General features: G+C 48.7%; 1 protein-coding gene and 1 long non-coding RNA gene across 3 annotated transcripts in view; both read right to left on the bottom strand.

Annotated features, from left to right (window-relative positions):
* Window positions 1–19,419, bottom strand: part of LOC307204356 — a 181,362-nt gene that overhangs the window by 120,653 nt on the left and 41,290 nt on the right. The window lies entirely within an intron of this gene.
* Window positions 8,457–19,419, bottom strand: part of SPNS3 (SPNS lysolipid transporter 3, sphingosine-1-phosphate (putative)) — a 35,233-nt gene continuing 24,270 nt past the window's right edge. Inside the window, exons 8-14 of one of the 2 annotated variants that reach the window (XM_079955683.1) lie at window positions 18,902–19,057; window positions 18,324–18,513; window positions 17,540–17,605; window positions 15,998–16,096; window positions 14,469–14,658; window positions 13,439–13,529; window positions 8,457–9,577 (exon numbers count right to left, since the gene is read on the bottom strand). In XM_079955683.1, coding sequence (XP_079811809.1) covers window positions 13,450–13,529; window positions 14,469–14,658; window positions 15,998–16,096; window positions 17,540–17,605; window positions 18,324–18,513; window positions 18,902–19,057 — 781 coding nt within the window. In that variant the 3' untranslated portion in view covers window positions 8,457–9,577; window positions 13,439–13,449. The remainder of the gene's footprint in view (window positions 9,578–13,438; window positions 13,530–14,468; window positions 14,659–15,997; window positions 16,097–17,539; window positions 17,606–18,323; window positions 18,514–18,901; window positions 19,058–19,419) is intronic. The other variant, XM_079955684.1, reaches the window with a different exon arrangement.

Here is a 19,419-nt window from a genome sequence, read left to right on the forward strand (position 1 = left end):
ATACCCATTTGCGGGTAGGTGTGGGCAGTCCAGCTTGGACAGAACAGAGAGAAGGACCCAAATTATCTCATCTGTTGCTTTGATGTCTTCCTTTCCCTGAAGCCAAGTTCCATCACTGGAGCAGTTATTGGCAAGATTCCTGGGGATTTTAGGAAGGAGTTCAGTTAAGTGGCAGCAGAGTATGTTCACAGTAAGAGAGCTGAATTCGTACCCTTCCTCTCTTTATCTTTGCCCACTCTGCTGCCTGCTCTGTACCAGGTACCTGCCCTCTTGTTATTACATTGTAGCATGCCAAGAATCTGAATGTTGTACAGAGGATGGCATCAGTGGTACGGTCACCTCCGAGGCAGAGATGAGAAGAGCCCATCATTTTTGGGGAGGGGGAGGAAACAACCCCCACCTCATCTGCAGAGCTGAAGGCAAGAGGATTTGTGCAGTTAATTAATTGCCAATTGATGTTTACATAGCGGCAGGGATAAAATCGACAAAAATATTTATGAATTGCAGCGCGAAGACCACTCCATGCAAAGAGCAATAGATTGCATAAATATGGATTAAACAGCTGAAGACTGGGTTAAAAACAGTGGTTTAACCTCAGGCACCTCAAGCTTTACCCAGAGATAAAAGATTGACAGCGCTCCTGAAAGATGTTCTGTTCTAGTTTAGCAGATCACCTGAGAGGGAGGAGGAATAGCAACTGAGCACCTCACCAGAAACCCTTTGGAGTTTGTCTGTCTGTCTTATTATAGAATCATAGAATTGTAGGGTCATCTAGTCCAACTCTCTGTAGTGCAGGAATCTCAACTAAAGCATCCACGACAGGCGGCCATCCAGACTCTGCTTAAAAACCTCCAAGGAAGGAGAGTCCACCACCTCTCATGGGAGTCTGTTCCACTGCTGAACAGCTCTTACTGTCAGAAAGTTGTCCCAAGTGTTTAGTCAGAATCTCCTTTCTGGTAACTTGGGATCCATTGGTCCTAGCTTCCAGAGAAGGAGAAAACAAGCTTGCTCCGTCTTCTATGTGACAGCCTTTTAGATACATGAAGATAGCTATCATATCTCATCTCAATCTCCTCTTTTCCAGGCTAAACATACCCAGCTCCCTCAACTGTTCCTCCTAAGGCTTAGTTTCCAGACCCTTGATCATCTTGGCCTCCCTCCTCTGCACACATTCCAGCTTGTCTTTATCCTTCTTAAACTGTGGTACCCAGAACTGGATACAGTACTCCAGGTGTGTTCTGACCAATGCAGAATAGAGTGTTACTATTACATCCCTTGATCTGGACACTAGACTTCTCTTGGTGCAGCCTAGAATAGCATTAGCCTTTTTTGCTGCTGCATCACACTGTTGACTCATGTTAAGCTTGTGGTCCGCTAAGACCCCAATATCTTTTTCACATGTATTACTGGCAACCCAGGTGTCCCCCATCTTATACTGGTGCAGCTGGTCATTCCTGCCTGTTAAGTATCATTGTTTAATTGATGCTGGAATTGGAATGGCTATGTGTATTGCTGAAAGGTTTAACATTGGAATACTGCCTAAGTGTAGAACCCTAGCCATAGGTCAGGAAGGTAGAGCAGCCTACCGTAACCTGGTGCCCTGCAGATGTGCTGGACTGTAACTCCCATGCAGGAAGAGGTGCCTTTTGCCCATTGAGAGCCAGTGTGGTGTAGTGGTTAAGAGCGGTAGTCTCGTAATCTGGGGAACCGGGTTCGCGTCTCCGCTCCTCCACATGCAGCTGCTGGGTGACCTTGGGCCAGTCACACTTCTCTCAGCCCCACTCACCTCACAGAGTGTTTGTTGTGGGGGAGGAAGGGAAAGGAGAATGTGAGCCGCTTTGAGACTCCTTAAAGGGAGTGAAAGGCGGGATATCAAATCCAAACTCTTCTTCTTCTTCATTGGAAGGGATTGGGCAGAAGGCAGGGAGGCCAACAGTAGGTGGCGCCAGAGTCAATGACAAGCAGGGCCAATTAGAAGACTGATAGATGATATGATAGCCATCTTCAAATACCTGAATGGCTGTTGCATGGAAGATGGAGCAGGCTTGTTTTCTGCTGCTGCAGAGGCAAGGACCCAAACCAATGGATTCAAGAAAGGAGATTCCGACTAAACATTAGGAAAAAAGTTCTATGTTAAGAGCTGTTTAGCAGTGGAACAGGCTCCCTCAGAAGGTGGTAGACTCTCTTTCAGTGGAGGTTTTTGTTTTTAAAAATGATTTTTATTTGATTTTACAAGTGTAGAATTATGACAAGACAAAATACAGATCCGTTTTTAGAGATTTCTCTGAATCTCCAGTCTTCCCACCTCCCATTCATGGGTCCTATTCTCAACCTTTTCAACTGCGTATTATTTCATAATCCATATTTTATATCTCTCTGTATTGTCCACGATAACTGCTACATTACAAACGTCATTAAAATCCTGCTAATGTTTTCATACCTGCTTACAGTAGTCTCCTAGATAAATTTAAATTTCACCCCATTCTTTATTGAAATTTTTGTCCTCTTGGTTCCTGAGCTTTCTGGTCAATTTTGCCATTTTGGCGTACTCCAGCTGCTTGGTTTGCCATTCCTCTCTGGTAGGGATTTTGTCTTCTTTCCATCTCTGGGCTAGTAACATCTGTGCGACTGTTGTCGCATACATAAAAAGTATTTTCTGCTCCTTTGGGATATCAGTACCTACAATTCCTAACAAAAAAAGCTTCTGGTATTTTTATACAGGTTGTTTTTTAAAAGTCATTTCATTATATATCATTTCCCAGAATGCTTTTATTACCTTGCATGACCTCAGTGGAGGTTTTTAAACAGAGGTTGGATGGCCATCTGTCGGGGATTCTTCAGCTGTGGTTCCTGAACTGCAAGGGGTTGGACAAGATCATGGGTAGGCAACCTAAGGCCCGGGGGCCAGATCCGGCCCAATCGCCTTCTAAATCCGGCCTGCAGATGGTCCGGGAATCAGTGTGTTTTTACATGAGTAGAATGTGTGCTTTTATTTAAAATGCACCCCCACCCACGCAAAGTATAGTCCGGCCCCCCACAAGGTCTGAGGGACAGAGGACTGGCCCCCTGCTGAAAAAGTTTGCTGACCCCTGGACAAGATGAACCTCAGCAGGTCCCTTCCAACTCTACAATTCTATGACTCCACGATGTTGTTGTTGTTTAGTCGTTTAGTTGTGTCCAACTCTTCGTGATTCCATGGACCAGAGCACGCCAGGCATTCCTGTCTTCCACTGCCTCCCGCAGTTTGGTCAAACTCATGCTGGTAGCTTCGAGAACACTGTCCAATCATCTCGTCCTCCGTTCTCTCCTTCTCCTTGTGCCCTCAGTCTTTCCCAACATCAGGGTCTTTTCCAGGGAGTCTTCTCTTCTCATGAGGTGGCCAAAGTATTGGAGTCTCAGCTTCACGGTCTGTCCTTCCAGTGAGCACTCAGGGCTGATTTCCTTAAGAATGGAGAGGTTGGATCTTCTTGCAGTCAAGAGTCTCCTCCAGCACCATAATTCAAAAGCATCAATTCTTCGGCAATCAGCCTTCTTTATGGTCCAGCTCTCACTTCCATACATCACTAATGACTCCATGATACTTGATCCCAGCTTTGTCCCCATTCTCCTCCTGGCTGCTGAGTTCTACAATGACAACACTGAGACTCAGGAGAAGGAAGCTGACAGGCAGGGCCACTCCCTGGGCTGGTTGTACCTACATATGAAGGCAGGCAGGTGGGAGACTATGGTTGGTGGGACAGTGTCCTGTTTAATGGACCGATCTCCACTGTCTTCAGGGTATCAGGTTGGGGGAGAATTCTCTTGACATCTCCCCGCCCTGCTCTAAGAAGCAAGGATGGGAGAGATGTTCTTTTTAAAACACAGAACCTGAAGCATGCAAGGAATTAGCCAAGTGGCAGGATGAAATACGATCTGGGCTTCATTCCTATAGATAGCCTGGCACACAAGGGGCAGAACGTGTGCGTAAGGGTTTGGTAATTGCCTCGGAAGATGGCATTCTGCCAAGCTCACTTTGCTCGTTCATCTCCAGGCATTCCGAGGGCCGCACCGCATAGCTGGGGAATGGAATTCCGATTGGTGCCGGGAAGCCGATCTATACGAAGATGCTGTAAACGTAGGCAAATGGAGAGTGGTCCACAGGGCATTTTGCTTATTTGGTAGGTGTTCCCGGCCCAATTGCTGGTGGCACATTAATACTCAGGAGGGGGGTGGATTGCAAAATGTTAATTAAAAGCAAACAAACCTCAGGGGGTTGCACCAAATTGCTTGGGGCGGGGAAGATGCAGCTGGAAAGGCTGCTAGGAAAAACAAACGAGGGATGAGTAAAGTCAATCTGTTGCCAGCTGAAATATATTCGGAGTCGAGAGTGGATTTCATGCTCTTTATTCAGCTCATAGTGGTGAGGAGGAATGGAAGTTCCCCCAGAATGTCTGCTTTATATATGTTCTTTACACAATGGGCTCCACGTGATTGGCTAATTCGGGGATTCTCCTGTAGGCCAATCAGGTTGCGGGTTCACTTCCACCTGGAGCTGGATTGGGTGCCTCCTGTGGACCAATCAGACCGCTGCATTCTGAATCCTATTGTTCTAGGACCAATCAGACTGCTGCATTCTGAATCCTATTGTTCTAGGACCAATCAGACTGCTGCATTCTGAATCCTATTCAACTCAGTACATAACACCAACCCAAGCCAATTTCACATGTACTTCACTCCTAAGTCCATCCCATTTTTGGCATCAGCATATTTAAATAGTATCTCCCAACACATGATTTTTAAAAACATATACCGGTATGTCAGTATAACAATGTCTGGAGGGACACAGCTTCCCCTTTCAGAAGGATGGTTTTGGTTCTGGGTAGGGAGTTCCAGTTTCAGAATTTAGGAGCCACCACTGAAAAGGCTCTCCTACAAGGTACCCGGAGAAATGCTTTCTCTCAAGATATTAGGTGATGGGGAGTCTTGGGAAAAGGGTGTGCTTCTAATTTAAGGAACAACTGCTTCCTGGTTTACTGGAGAGCCAGTGTGGTGTGGTGGTTAAGAGCGGTAGACTCGTAATCTGGTGAACCGGGTTCGAGTCTCCGCTCCTCCGCATGCAGCTGCTGGGTGACCTTGGGCTAGTCACACTTCTCTGAAGTCTCTCAGCCCCACTCACCTCACAGAGTGTTTGTTGTGGGGGAGGAAGGGAAAGGAGAATGTTAGCCGCTTTGAGACTACTTCGGGTAGTGACAAAGTGGGATATCAAATCCAAACTCTTCTCTTCTTCTACTGATCAAAAAGCCTTTTAGCTGATTAATCTGACTGACTAAATGAGAGCCCCCCGATAACCCAAAGGAAGGGAACCCATATGGGAAAGATGCACAGAGCATCAGCCTTGCAAGCAGAAGCTTCCAGGTTCAAATCCCGGCCTCTCCAGGTAGGACTGAGAAAGATTTCCTGCCTGAAACCCTAGTCAGTGTAGACAGTACAGAGCCAGATGGACCAAAGGTCTGAGCTGGGGTGAGGCAGCTTCCTGCACTCCTATGTAAAAGGTAAAGGGACCCCTGACCATTAGGTCCAGTCGTGACCGACTCTGGGGTTGCAGCGCTCATCTTGCTTTATTGGCCGAGGGAGCCGGCGTACAGCTTCCGGTCATGTGGCCAGCATGACTAAGCCGCTTCTGGTGAACCAGAGCAGCGCACGGAAACGCCGTTCACCTTCCCGCCGGAGTGGTACCTATTTATCTACTTGCACTTTGACGTGCTTTCAAACTGCTAGGTTGGCAGGAGCAGGGACCCAGCAATGGGAGCTCACTCCGTCACAGGGATTCGAACCGCCGACCTTCTGATCGGCAAGTCCTAGGCTCTGTGGTTTAACCCACAGCGCCACCTGCGTCCCTCTGTACTCCTATGTAGAGCATGTTTATCCTGGGATGGGCGCCATATCGCTAAATGTGACTCTCTTGAACGCGGCTGGTTCAGGGTAGCTGCCTCGCCCCTTCCAGAAAGAAGCCGCTTCAGTCGGCAGACACTGTCTGCAAGCATTTAAGGGCCCGTGGCTGAGCTATTTGGGAAGAAGGAATGGCAAGATAATTGAAATCTTCACCTGTTCTGGTGCAGCTATTAAGCGACCCCGCAGGGAGCTCCTTTAATTAGCCGCGCCGCAGTACCTAATTCAGTGGAGACCCTCAACGAGCTTCTTAATCAGGTCTCCACAAACAACGCAGAGGAACGGCACTCTTCTGGGAAAGCTCCTGCCCGACTTTATCGTTTCCAGGCACAGAAGGCAACGGGCTTTCGACCCAAATGCGGTTGCAAGCTCAGCTGTTTCCCACTGTATCCCAGTAGCCCTTCTCTGCCTCGGCCCAGCGAGAGGCACAGCAAGATGGGGACATGTTGTGAGTACAAGAGTATACCTGAAGGAGCGTCTCCACCCTCATCGTTCAGCCCGGACACTGAGGACCAGCTCCAAGGGACTTCTGGCGGTTCCCTCACTGTGAGAAGTGAGGTTGCAGGGAACCAGGCAGAGGGCCTTCTTGGTAGTGGCTCCCACATTGTGGAATGCCCTCCCATCATACGTCAAGGAAATAAACAACTGTCTTTTAGAAGACATCTGAAGGCAGCCTTGTTTAGGGAAGTTTTTAATGTTTAATGTTTTATCGTGTTTTTAATATTCTGTTGGGAGCCGCCCAGAGTGGCTGGGGAGGCCCGGTCAGATGGGCAGGGTATAAGTAATAAATTGTTGTTGTTGTTGTTGCAGGAGGGTGGACAGCTGTTCTGAGGAAAGGTGGGATAAAAATGCAATGTTACCTTATTCGGATCTGACCCAGCTAATTCCTAACAGAATTAGAGTACAGTGGTACCTTGGGTTACATGCGCTTCAGGTTACAGACTCCACTAACCCAGAAATAGTGCCTAAGGTTAAGAACTTTGCTTCAGGATGAGAACAGAAATCGTGCTGTGGCGGTGCGGCGGCAGCAGGAGGCCCTATTAGCTAAAGTGGTGCTTCAGGTTAAGAACAGTTTCAGGTTAAGAACGGACCTCCGGAACGAATTAAGTACTTAACCCGAGGTACCACTATAGAGAAAAGGCAGAAGAAAAGTACCATATTTACTTGTTAACCCGCAGCAATTTTTTTGCTCTTGTTAATCTCAGACCCAAAAAATGGATCTTCTAGTGTCAGATGGGCAGGGGAATAAGAATAAGAATAATACTCACTTTAGTTGGGCTAGCTGCCTGACAGTTTAAACCAGATGTGGGGAACTTTTGGTCCTTTAGGCTGTGCACATTTAAAGCACATCTCCTCCCAGCTTGCAAAGGGAACTGTAGTTCATTCAGGGGGCTGGGAATTGTACTTTTGTGAGGGGTAAACAACAGTTCCCAGATTTGGAGGAAGTGACTGTGTTAAATGATTGGTGTGTCTGCAGCTGCAGATTAATTTCCAGGCACCTTGCTGTGATTTGCCAACACCAAAAAGAGAGAGAGGAGAATACAGTTTGCAGAGGGAAGGAGACAGCCAGGCCCGTTTGCAGATATCTCATGAAACAGCTGCCCCTCTGCACTTTTGTGTCACAGCTTAGTGCAACACGCACCAATTTGGAGGATTTCCTTTTGACCGACTGATCTCCTGTCAGCCTTCCAAACAGGTCTGTATCTGCCAGGGTCGCTCCAGGTCAGGGGCAGTGATATGGGCAGAGACAAGCAAGCAGATTAAAGGCAAAAATGAAGTGGGTGGGTGTGTTGAGGATCCCATTTTGCTCAGCTAAAGAGAGCTCTCAGGAAAAGGTGCTGCCTAAAGCTGCGTCCCGTCCTCATGTTGTGCGTAAGTGCAATGCAGAAGGCAACATGGGGAAACAGCCAGTCTTCTTTCACAAAGAGGGTCTTCGTGGGACAAGTGCTTCATTCCTGAGCCTCAGGACCCAGGACAGGATGAACCAATGGTCTTACTCAGTGTAAGGCAGCTTCCTTGTGGGTTCCCACGAGGCAAGACACAGTGATAACAGGAAGTCCCTTTATTGAACTACAGTCATATCTCATGTTACGTTTCCTTCATATTACGTTTTTTCAGGTTGCATCCTGTGGCGACCCGGAAGTACTGGAAAGGGTTACTTCTGGGTTTCGCCGCTCGCACATGCGCAGTATGCGCAGTAAATTGCACTTCACGCATGCGCACAAGCGCCAAATTACTCCGCGCACCTGCGCAGATATGGCACATCAGGTTGCGGGCTTTTCCGAACGGGCCTCCGGAATGTGCATTTGCTTCACGTTGCATTTTTTTCTGGTTATGAACGCGGCAAACTTGGAAGTGTTTACTTCTGGGTTCACTGCTTCGCGCATGCACAGGAGCAATCTATCACGCCACGCGCATGCGCAGAAGTGACACAGACTTTTCAGGGTGTGAATGGCACCCCGGAATGGATCACATCCATAAGTAGAGGTACCACTGTAGATCAGGCATAGACAAAGCCGGCCCTCCAGCTGTTTTGGGACTACAACTCCCAGCATCCCTAGCTAACAGGACCAGTGGTCAGGGATGGGAATTGTAGTCCCAAAACGTCTGGAGGGCCAAGTTTGCCTATGCCTGGAATAGATTCATGAAATTAACATGGAAAACTGTTAAGAGGAACTTGCTTGAAAAAATGTTGAGATCAGTCAAAACTGCATGCAGGAATGTATTGGGAGAAATGCAAACTATCATGCTGGAAAAATTTCACAGGGACTTTTTAAAATAAAATAAAAAACACAAACTAATGCAGAAATGTGAGGAACTGGACTTAAGGGTGAAAAAACAAGAAATCGAAACTGAAACAATTAATCCCTAGTCCATACAAGATAGGACCCGAGCACACAGAAGAGTTTTTGCCAAAGGGGCAGTGAGGAAAGGTCATAGTTTTGGCACGTTGTAAATGCAGCCGAGACGCAATATCAAATTTGGGCAGAGATGGAACGTGAAGAGTCCAAAGGAAAACCAACAGGTTGGACCGAGGATGCGTCTAGCTTGGCACTTTATATGTTTCTCAAGTTGGAGATTAATTCTACTGGAAGTGGCTAGAAGGGATCCTTACTGTTCTTTGCTAATCTCTCCAAGGTGTTGGGCAAAGGGCTGTCGCAGGCTTTGTACCCAAGCTCTGTTCGACTCAAAGCCCCCAGGGTTGAACCTGGAAACATCTCTGAGCAATGCATTCGCTTGGCTCCTGAAACACAACCCCCACCCCCAAGAAGGAGCTGCCATATACCAAGTAAATTTAGACGGGAAGCTGGCACATCTTACTTCCACTGGTTATGTTTTCTGGAGGAAGTTGTCACTTGAACAGCTCAGCTATGTTCCTGACTCCTGGAACCACCAGACTCCTTGGCAGCTTCGAAGACGGTGATGGCGGGTGGCCATGTGATTTGCAGCCCACTTTGAATGTCACGCTCCAAAGTCAGTCCCAAAAGCTTCCCCCGCCCCTCACCAGATGGAGGTTGTGTGGATAACCGTTCATGCCTCTCCTTCCCTGATGAGAGCGTGTTTGCGAAGGGCAGGAGGCAGCTCTATGACACAGGAAGCTCCCCTTGGACTTCTCCTTCATGCCGGACGTAACTCTCGTTTTCTGTGCCTGCAAGACCCAAAGATCCCATGTTAGGAAAGACATCACTTTGAGAAAGGTCTACGCTGCTGTTTCTTAAAACAGGGGTGGATGAAGGGGGGTGTGGTGGGTGCTATCTGCCCCGGGTGTCACCACTGAGGAGGGTGACAAAATGCCAGGCGGCACTCACCGTGGGCCTGCAGCGCACTCGAACCACACGTCTCTCCTGGGAGTGACACGGTGGCTTGGGCACCTGCAGGCCCAAATGGTCTGCCTACCTCCCCCCCAGCTGTAGGGTGGCTGAGTGGGAGGAGGCAGGCAGACTGCGGAGGCCCCACAGTGAGCCCCCCCCCCATGGGCAGCTCGCCTCACCCCTGGGCAGCCGTCCCAGGTGCCCTCACAGCTTCCTCCGCTGCCGGGGATGAGGCACCTTCAACCCCAGAGCTGTTGCTGGACCACAATCTCCCATCCTCCTCCCTGGCCACTGGCAATCCTGACTGGGGCTTGAAAACCCTCTAAGTGTCCCTATTTTCCAGGGACGGTTCTGGATTTACAGAAGCCCAGTTTCTGATTTGATCCTGTATACCTGAAGGAGCGTCTCCACCCCCATCATTCAGCCCGGACACTGAGATCCAGCGCCAAGGGCCTTCTGGCGGTTCCCTCACTGCGAGAAGTGAGGTTACAGGGAACCAGGCAGAGGGCCTTCTCGGTAGTGGTGCCCACCCTGTGGAACAACCCTCCCTTCAGATATGAAGGAAATAAGCAGCTATCCTATCTTTAAAAGACATCTGAAGGCAGCCCTGTTCAGGGAAGTTTTTAATATTTAATGCTGTATTGTTTTTAACACTCGATTGGGAGCTGCCCAGAGTGGCTGGGGAAACTCAGCCAGATGGGCGGGGTATAAGTAATAAATTATATTATTATTATTATTATTATCATCATCATCATCATCATCACAGAATGTCCTGTTTTTCCTTAGGACATCCCTATTTTCTTTGGATAAATGTTGGAGATTATGGAGTTATGTGACCCCCAAGCCAAGGAGATAAGTAACTATACAACTTTTAGAATATATCTGAAGGCAGCCCTGTATAGGGAAGCTTTTTTAAAAAAAATGTTTTAAGTTGGAAGCCGCCCAGAGTGGCTGGGGCAACCCTGTCAGATGGGTGAGGTATAAATAATGAAATTATTATTAGTATTATTATGGAATAGGATGTCCCTATTATCATCAGAGAACTGTTGGAGGGTATGGGCTTATGGGGTCAGCATCTTGCAGGGCACCAGTTTCCTCATTCTTGCTTTAAAACTTATTCTCTTTGGAAGCTTTCCTGAAAAGGCTGCTTTAACTCCTTTCCTGGAATGCTTTCGATATATTCCAAACACACTTTTCAGCGGGAGTTTTAGAGAGGAGAATGTCCTCCTGGGGATTTCCGAAACTGCTTGATAAGGAGAGCGCCAAAAGCTGGTGGGTTTCGTTCATGCTGCGGTTGTCAAATTAGCATCTCCTAGTGAGAAAGCTAATATTATCTCCTGTTAATTCTGCTGCAAAGGTGCTGCTCTGCTCATATCTTCTAGAAGAATGTAAGGAGACCCTTGCTGGATCAGGCCGGTGGCCCACCTAGTCCAGCATCCTATCCCCTCAGTGGCCAACCATATATGCCTGTGAGAAGCCCGCAAGCAGGATTCGAACACAAGAGCACTCTCCCCTTCTGCTTTTTCCAACAACTGGTATACAGAAGCATACTGCCTTGGAGGCCACAACACCAACTGCTAGGGGCCGAGCCCAACTGGGGTTTCCCAATATATTTGGCTGAGACCCGCCCAATGTCAAAAAAATCAGGGGATGGAGGAGGCCAATTGCAAAGCCAAGTGCTGAGAGGCAGGTGGCCGTGGCAGGAGGAGGAGCCTGCAGCCATTGAAGCTGTGCCACTGCTGCAGCATAGCTGTCAACTTACAGATTTGAAAATAAAGGACCAGCAGCCTCGAAAATAAGGGATCAGCAGCCAAAATAAGGGATTTTCAGAGCACAGGTATGTTCAACTTCTGAGCCCCTCCGAGCCAAAGGCAGCCCAGCCAGCAGCCAAACGAAGCCTCAAGTGGTGGTTCCCACAGCGCAGCAACCCGGCAAAGGGGATACAGCAAGGAAAACCACCGTCACCTCTCCGCTGGGAAGCGCTGAGCAAAGGCGAGTCCCCAGGCAACGTGGCCGATTTGATCGGCACAAGGCATGCAAGCTCCACCCCCCAGTTGTTCTAAGACTCCTTATTGGGTGAGCAACGCAGCCAAGCAACACAGTTGGAGCCTCCCTCCTCCCTGGCTGGCAGGGAAGGAGGGAGAGGAGCTGCTTCCTTTGAAACCCGGGAAATTTAAAGGACATCATCAATAAGGGACAACAGCGGGATACGGCACTGGGATAAGGGACTTTCCCACCAAATAAGGGACGGTTGACAGCTATGCCACTGCTGGGCTTGGCTCCGCTCCCTGGCTCCTCCTAATGTCCTGACGTTGCACACATGACTTCACATGCAGTGTCACACACACCCCGCAAACTCCCTCGCAACCTGGAGCCTCTCATGGAAGCTGAACATAGCCCTCAGGTTTAATAGGCCATGACAGCTTTATCTTCCATGAATCTGTGTACAACAGAGGACAACAAGGGTGGAGCCAAGGGCCCCCTTACTTGGCTCAGGGTGGGGAGGTCGGGCCTTCATATGCCCGGGGAGGCCATTTTTCCACCTGAGGAGAGGAGGTGGCGCAGACTGAGCTGCCCGTGGGGGAGCAGCGTCAGACCTTGTCTCTGAGACAACAGCAGCGCATCAAAAGTCAGGAGTAAACCCAGCCCCCAAGAAGGAGCATGAACCTCTGGGAACCTTTTTCTTCTTTATATTACTCCCAGCAGATGGAAATGCAGTTGCTGTAACTGCTGGAAACTCTGCAAGTAAAATATTCGCTTATTTGCAAAGCTATGTGTCTGTGATTTATTCTAGCCTAAGTAATTTCATGGGGAATGCTTGTTTAAAGGCGGGTGAGGGCAGATGTGAAGCCAACCAAGTTTTAATGTGCTTGGTAGCAATCACCATTGTGCTAACTATGCTATGAGATGGTAAAACTCTCTCCTCGAAACCTGTGCGTTCCTGTGCACTGCTCTGGTTCGCCAGAAGCAGCTTAGTCAAGCTGGCCACATGACCCAGAAGCTGTACGCCTTCTCCCTCGGCGAGATGAGCACCGCAACCCCAGAGTTGGCCACAACTGGACCTAATGGTCAGGGGTGCCTTTACCTTTACCTTTACTTGACGTGCAGGAAAGGGCACTTGCCATCATTCTTCGGCAGGAGACTGGGACAGGTGTAGCTTAAAGCAAGTCGTCCAAATCCTTTCTTCTACATCTTTTGCCCTAATCTGCACCATCAGACCCACAGGGGACTTGAAACCACATAACGCTGGACTTATATTTATTAGAACTTCCCAGGCTTTCCTCCTATGAGGCACAGGAACGGCAGTGGTGCAAAGCAAATGGGCGACCTCAAAAGATAAGACCATGGGTAGGCAAACTAAGGCCCGGGGGCCGGATGCGGCCCAATCGCCTTCTCAATCCGGCCAGCGGATGGTCCGGGAATCAGCATGTTTTTACATGAGTAGAATGTGTGCTCTTATTTAAAATGCATCTCTGGGTTATTTGTGAGGCATAGGAATTTGTTCATTATTATTTTTCCAAAATATAGTCCAGCTCCCCACAAGGTTTGAGGGACAGTGGACTGGCCCCCTGCTGAAAAAGTTTGCTGACCCCTGGACAAGACCATTTAATAATGTTCGGCGAACTACAGTTCCCATGGTAGGAGTTGGGTACATTTAGCCTGGAAAAGAGAAGACTGAGAGAAGATACAATAGACACCTTCAAATATCTCAAGGGGTATCACATGGAGGATGGAGCAAGCTTGTTTTCTCCTTCTCTGGAGGGTAGGCCTTGAACCAATGGCTTCCAGCTACAAGGAAGGAAATGCTGATTTAACATCAGGAAGAACTTTCTGACAGTCAGAGCTGTTTGACAGTGGAACGGTCTGGCCTGGGACAGCGGCAGAGGAAGCTGCTCGGGTGCCTGGGGCGGCATGCCCAGGATGAAGAAGAGTAGAAGAGGAGTTTGGATTTGATATCCCGCCTTATCACTACCTGAAGGGGTCTCAAAGCGGCTAACATTCTCCTTTCCCTTCCTCCCCCACAACAAACACTCTGTGAGGTGAGTGGGGCTGAGAGACTTCAGAGAAGTGTGACTAGCCCAAGGTCACCCAGCAAATGGATGTGGAGGAGTGGAGACGCGAACCTGGTTCACCAGATTACAAGTCTACCGCTCTTAACCACTACAACAGACATAGAGGCAGGGGGAGGACGGGGCGAGCCGCCCATATGGGCAGGATGCACCATGGGGCCTCCGGAGTCTGCCTGTCTCCTCCCACTCAGCCGCCCTACAGCTGGGAGGGCGGGAGGCAGCGGGCAGACCATTTAGACAGCATGGAGCCTATGTGTGCCCAAGCCACCGCATCTCTCCCAGGAGAGACACGTGGCTCAGGCGCACTGCAGGCCCCGCGGTGAGTGCCTCCCGGCATTTCGTCACCCTCCTCAGTTGTGACACCTGGGGCTGTCCGCACCCATTGCACTCCGCTTCCTCCACCCCTTTCCTGGGAGGTTGTAGACTCTCCTTCCTTGCAGGTGTTTAAGCAGAGGTTGGGTGGCCACCAGTCATGGATGCCTTGGCTGAGATTCCCACATTGCAGGGGGTTGGACTGGATGGCATTTGAGGTCCCTTCCAACTCTACAATTCTATGACTCTACGGTTCAGCTGGAAAGGTCGGACCGGCAAAAAATGGTGGTCAAAGCCAGGGCGATGCTCGCAGTACAGATGTGCTGAGCCCAAGGGTCAGAGTTACCTTTGACTGGCGGTGGGGCTGGAGGCGTGGCTTCCAGCCGATCTTCTTTGATCCGGAGGGCCGTCAGGAGGAAGCAGCCTCCCCCAAGAGCACCGACAAAGCAGCATAGGACAAAGCTGTACTGCAGGCTCCGGAAGGACGCGAGGTAGGAAGAAGCCCCTGCCTGTCGCTTCTGGATTTCACTGGAGATCTGGAGGGGGAATGTGATTTTTTACTCTGCTTATTGCATTTATGCCCCACCCTCTTCCTCTAAGGCGCTCAAGGTGGCATCCATGGTTCTTCCTCTCCCCATTTAATCCCCACAGCAACCCTAGGTCAAGAGGCAGTGACCGCCCCCCTGCCAGCTCACCCAGTGAACTTCAGGGCCAAGTGGGGGATTTGAACCCCGTTCAGTCTGACCGTGTTGTTTTCTCTGGTTGCTTTTGGTCTTGACCTCAGCCTGCCCTGAGGCTTCCTGGGCCCTAACACAGATGAAGCAAAAACTCTGGGATGCATAAAATGATGCGTTTGACGGTCTGACTGGTGCCAGCCCTCTGGTGGCCAAAGCTAGGAGTTTAGTTCTTCCAAGACAAGGAAATGGGTAAATATGTCATTTTCTCTTGTTCTTTTCTGTCCTAAGGTCAGTCCTCCACATTTCCACTTTGCAGATTTATTTATTTTTTTAAAAAGTCCTCATGAAAATTCATTAACATTTTAGTGCAGATTTTTGCTAATATACATATGCTTCTGTGCAATTTTGCCTAAGACACACATTTCCGCAGAGCATTTTCTCTAATGTAATGCATATTTGTCTGCTGACTTCAAAAATATGTGCATTTTTATGCATGCTCAACCTCATTATATGCCCATTAATTGGCCAGAGAACTGATTTGCAAAATTAAGTCTAGCCTAAGTATTTTTGTGGGGGGGATGCTTGTTTAAAGGAGAATTTCTAATTTTGAAGCATAGGAGAATTGTGTTTTCAAAAGTGCAAATTAGGGAGTTGGACACGACTAAACGAAAACAACAACCTTTAAATGCAAACGGTATTGAATTTCTCCCCGTAACCCTATTCAAGACCATTTGGTTCTTGAGGGACCAACAGGAGCTTGGCTATCTGTATAAAACTCACTTTGTTTCTTATTAGTCTGAGTAAATTGGCTAATATATTAGCAGTGGTGCAGCTGGTCTTGGACCTCTGATGGCTTTCCTACATCTGATCCTTTGGTCTTCATCCACTTAGCTCTCTTCCTGACCAGCTGACCATCTTTCGACTGCCTATCTGCCTCTGGTCCTAGGTTGGTTCCCTTATCTGTTTTCCTGATTTCCTGCCTGTCTCGGATTATGCCTTCTGCCTCTGGCCCATTTGAACATTGCCAGGATCAAGAACCTGCTTCAACCTGCCATGAAATGAAGCCCCAAGCTATTCACTCACAGTGCAAATAATTTCTATGCACTTGTAAAATGAGATCACTTTGTACCGTTTCCCACCAAGGGGCGGGGGGGACTTCAGCCCACCCCCCACCTCTAAAGCTGTCCATATAACTTACGATTCCAATGAGATAGGGGCTTCCGGCATCACCAAACAAATGACTAACAAAAATCTGTACAGATAGTGCGGTGGATTGGCATGTTGGTTTCACGACATACTGAAAAGTCAAAGGGAAAAGACCCAATGGGCAAGGTAAGTAGGAAGTAGGAAAGACCAGCTAAATGTGCTTGACTGTCAGGAGCGAGCCAGCAGTAAATCACACGGTGCAAGTCGGGGTTAACTCTTTATCAGCAAAACCACAATTGATGCAGGAGTGTCAGGCTTAATGAGCACAGCAACTCATCTTCGGCAGGTTTTGCCCCTGTGAAGCAGTTGTTGAGACTGAAGGCCCTCACCTCCACACAGCTGCCTAGGTCCTCTCCTCGCCAGGGCTTTCCCCAAGCGATCGGAGACTGTGCCTCCATGAAGCCAACCTCTCCTCCACCCTTTTCATGCCTCTTCTGCTTCTGCGAAACAGGGGGGCAGGAGGGGAGCCTGTCATAGCAGGAGGGGGAGCCACTGGCGACACTGCACCAACCTGACTCCTCTTGTCCTCTCTCTTCTTCTGCTTCAGCTACTGCCTCTGATTCTGGACTTCTCTCTGCCACAGACTCTTCCTGCTCACTTAGCCCTGTTGCCTCTTCAGTTTCCAACACCTCCTCCCTCTTTCTCCCTCTGACCACTACCAGTCCCCGAGTTCTGAGCCTTCTTCCCTTGGGGGTTCCCCAGCCGGTCCTCCAACGTTTCCTCTGCATCCAACCAGGCTGTAACACCTACATAAGGAAGCAGGCTGTGGTTGCCATATCAGTGCTTCTAACGTGGGCCTTGCCTTCCTAGCAACATACTGCTGGTATCTGGGTTGCTAGCAGATATGCCAGCCCTACCACAGAGACTCGGGACGTGGGTGGTGCTGTGGGTTAAACCAGAGCCTAGGGCTTGCCGATCAGAAGGTCAGCGGTTCGAATCCCCGCGACGGGGTGAGCTCCCATTGCTCAGTCCCTGCTCCTGCCAACCTGACCCAGAAGCTGTACGCCGGCTCCCTCAGCCAATAAAGCGAGATGAGCGCCGCAACCCCAGAGTCGGCCACAACTGGACCTAATGGTCAGGGGTCCATTTACCTTTACCACAGAGACTCACTACACAATTTCCTAGGTGTGCCTGGCTTTGCACTGCAAACGTCTGAAAGAGAGAGACCACTTCTGGATGGTATGCAAGGAGGGTGGCCACACATCCAAGTCTACAAGGACAGTCCTCTAGCCGAAGACATCCTCTTTGGCTGCAATCCAGCACGTACTTTCCTGGGAGCAAGCCCCATTCAACACGGAAGGACTTGTCAGCAGGATAATATTCATGGGATTGCATGTTAAGTCATTTCACATTAACTTCAAATGCCCTGCTTCCCACCCCCCACCCCCGTGTGACTCTTGTCTCTGCTACGTTTCTGGCTATGGACCTGAAGGGATGTGAAGGTAGAAAACAGAGAGAGAGAGCAGAGATCTAAGAATAGGTGTATCAGGTTATCAGCAAAATCAATATGACAGAAAAAGACAGCTGAACTCACCAGCAGTATGTCAGTCACAATGGCCCAGTTTAAGGATAAAAGAAATTCTCCAAGGGCAATAAAAATCTGAAATAGGAAAAAAGCACACAGAGAGGTAGAGAGAACGTCATGAGTTGACAGGGCACTGGAGATTTGCAAATGCACACACAGAAAGATCAAATACTACTCTCCATCCTTTTAACGGTTCGTGTTTTGGGTACCAGCAACCCTTACAAGATCCCACCTTCACACCAATGAGCTGAGGGAGGTGTTACCAATGTTGGGTTTCAGCTGAGAGAAATTAGGAACATGGGAAGATCCTTCATTTTTGCCAGCAAGAGCTGGCAGAGGATATAGATTTGGTCACAAACCGGCTTGAAGGAGCTTGTGAACAAGGAAGTGCCCAAGTGACAGTAGCAGCTACTACGGGCTCCAACAGCTGCAACTATGGGAAGCCTCCCTTTCAGGTTTGCAAGCTGCTTTGCTGGTACAATTTGACTGCTTAAAACAAAAACCAGTTAACTTTTAGAGTACAGATTTACCTAGTGCAATGACCAAAAATTAAATACTAGATAGGGTATATTGATGAGTATGCTAGAGGCCCCTGGCACCCAGTCCAAGCTTCCCTGGTAATATTGTCTGCCCACATATATTCATCTCGGTTTCTGCAATATTTCAGTCTTGCCATCTTGAGGACTAGAAACCTTTCCAGGCCAGTATCTCTGCTATGAATTCCCCCATAGGCAAGGTTGTCTTTGAGGAGAGGCCAGCCGCTAAGGCAAAACCCCTCTTGCCACATACTTACATATGTAGCTATAATGCTTTCCTGAGCCAGCATGATCGCCAAATACATGGATGGAGATGATGTCAGCAAGCCCACAGCACAGATCAGAGGGTCAGCCATTGCGTTGGTCTTCTTGAATCTTCTGGCGGCTTCTGCTCCAACAATGACTCCAAAGATGCCAGTTGCAATGGTTATTCCTCCAAATATCTGGCTGGTGGACAGGAAAATAATATGTCTGTGTTTTAAAGACCATAGCAGGTTATATAACCTTATAAACATTGGCTCTGTCCATTGGCTGACTATTTTATTATCATTATTATTATTATTACATGACTGTATCTTTGTGCTTTGACCATGCTGTAGCAGGCAGAAATTACTTATTTTTATTATTAAATTTGCCTACTCCCCTATACCCATAGATCTCAGGGTGGTTCACAAATCAAACAGGTGTGATCTTTCTGCAATGCTCCATCTCTGCCACAGCCTCCTGTTGTCACATTTCTTTAAAAATACAGTAAATAAAAAATATTCAGATAATCTCTCCTATGGAGCGTTCCCCATGCCCTCTGTTTGCTTGTCCCAAAGGAAGCTTGTCTCACCTGTTGGAGGTGTCACACGACCCTTCCTGTTGGCAGGGAGGGACAGCGTCATGGATGAGCTGAGCTCTGGAAAGGAACACTGGCATCCAGAACCCCAGAGCTCCGACAATGAAGGACATGGCAGTCACTCCGAGCGAGGACCACAAGAAACTCCAGCTGACAGGGGGTGGGGTGGAATAAGAAACATATTTAAATACAGTGGTACCTCGGGTTAAGTACTTAATTCATTCCAGAGGTCTGTACTTAACCTGAAACTGTTCTTAACCTGAAGCACCACTTTAGCTAATGGGGCCTGCTGCTGCCGCTGCGCTGCCGGAGCATGATTTCTGTTCTCATCCTAAAGCAAAGTTCTTAACCTGAGGTAATATTACTGGGTTAGCAGAGTCTGTAACCTGAAGAGTATGTAACCCAAGGTACCACTGTAGTTTCCTTGGTGTCTTGGGTTTTGGCTTTTATTGCTCTCCAAATCAGGGGGAGGGAAAACCTCAGGCCTGGGGGGCAAATGCGGCCCTTGAGGC

This window comes from Podarcis cretensis (genome assembly GCF_951804945.1).
Source record: "Podarcis cretensis genome assembly, chromosome: 15".
In the NCBI taxonomy this organism is placed as follows: domain Eukaryota; kingdom Metazoa; phylum Chordata; class Lepidosauria; order Squamata; family Lacertidae; genus Podarcis; species Podarcis cretensis.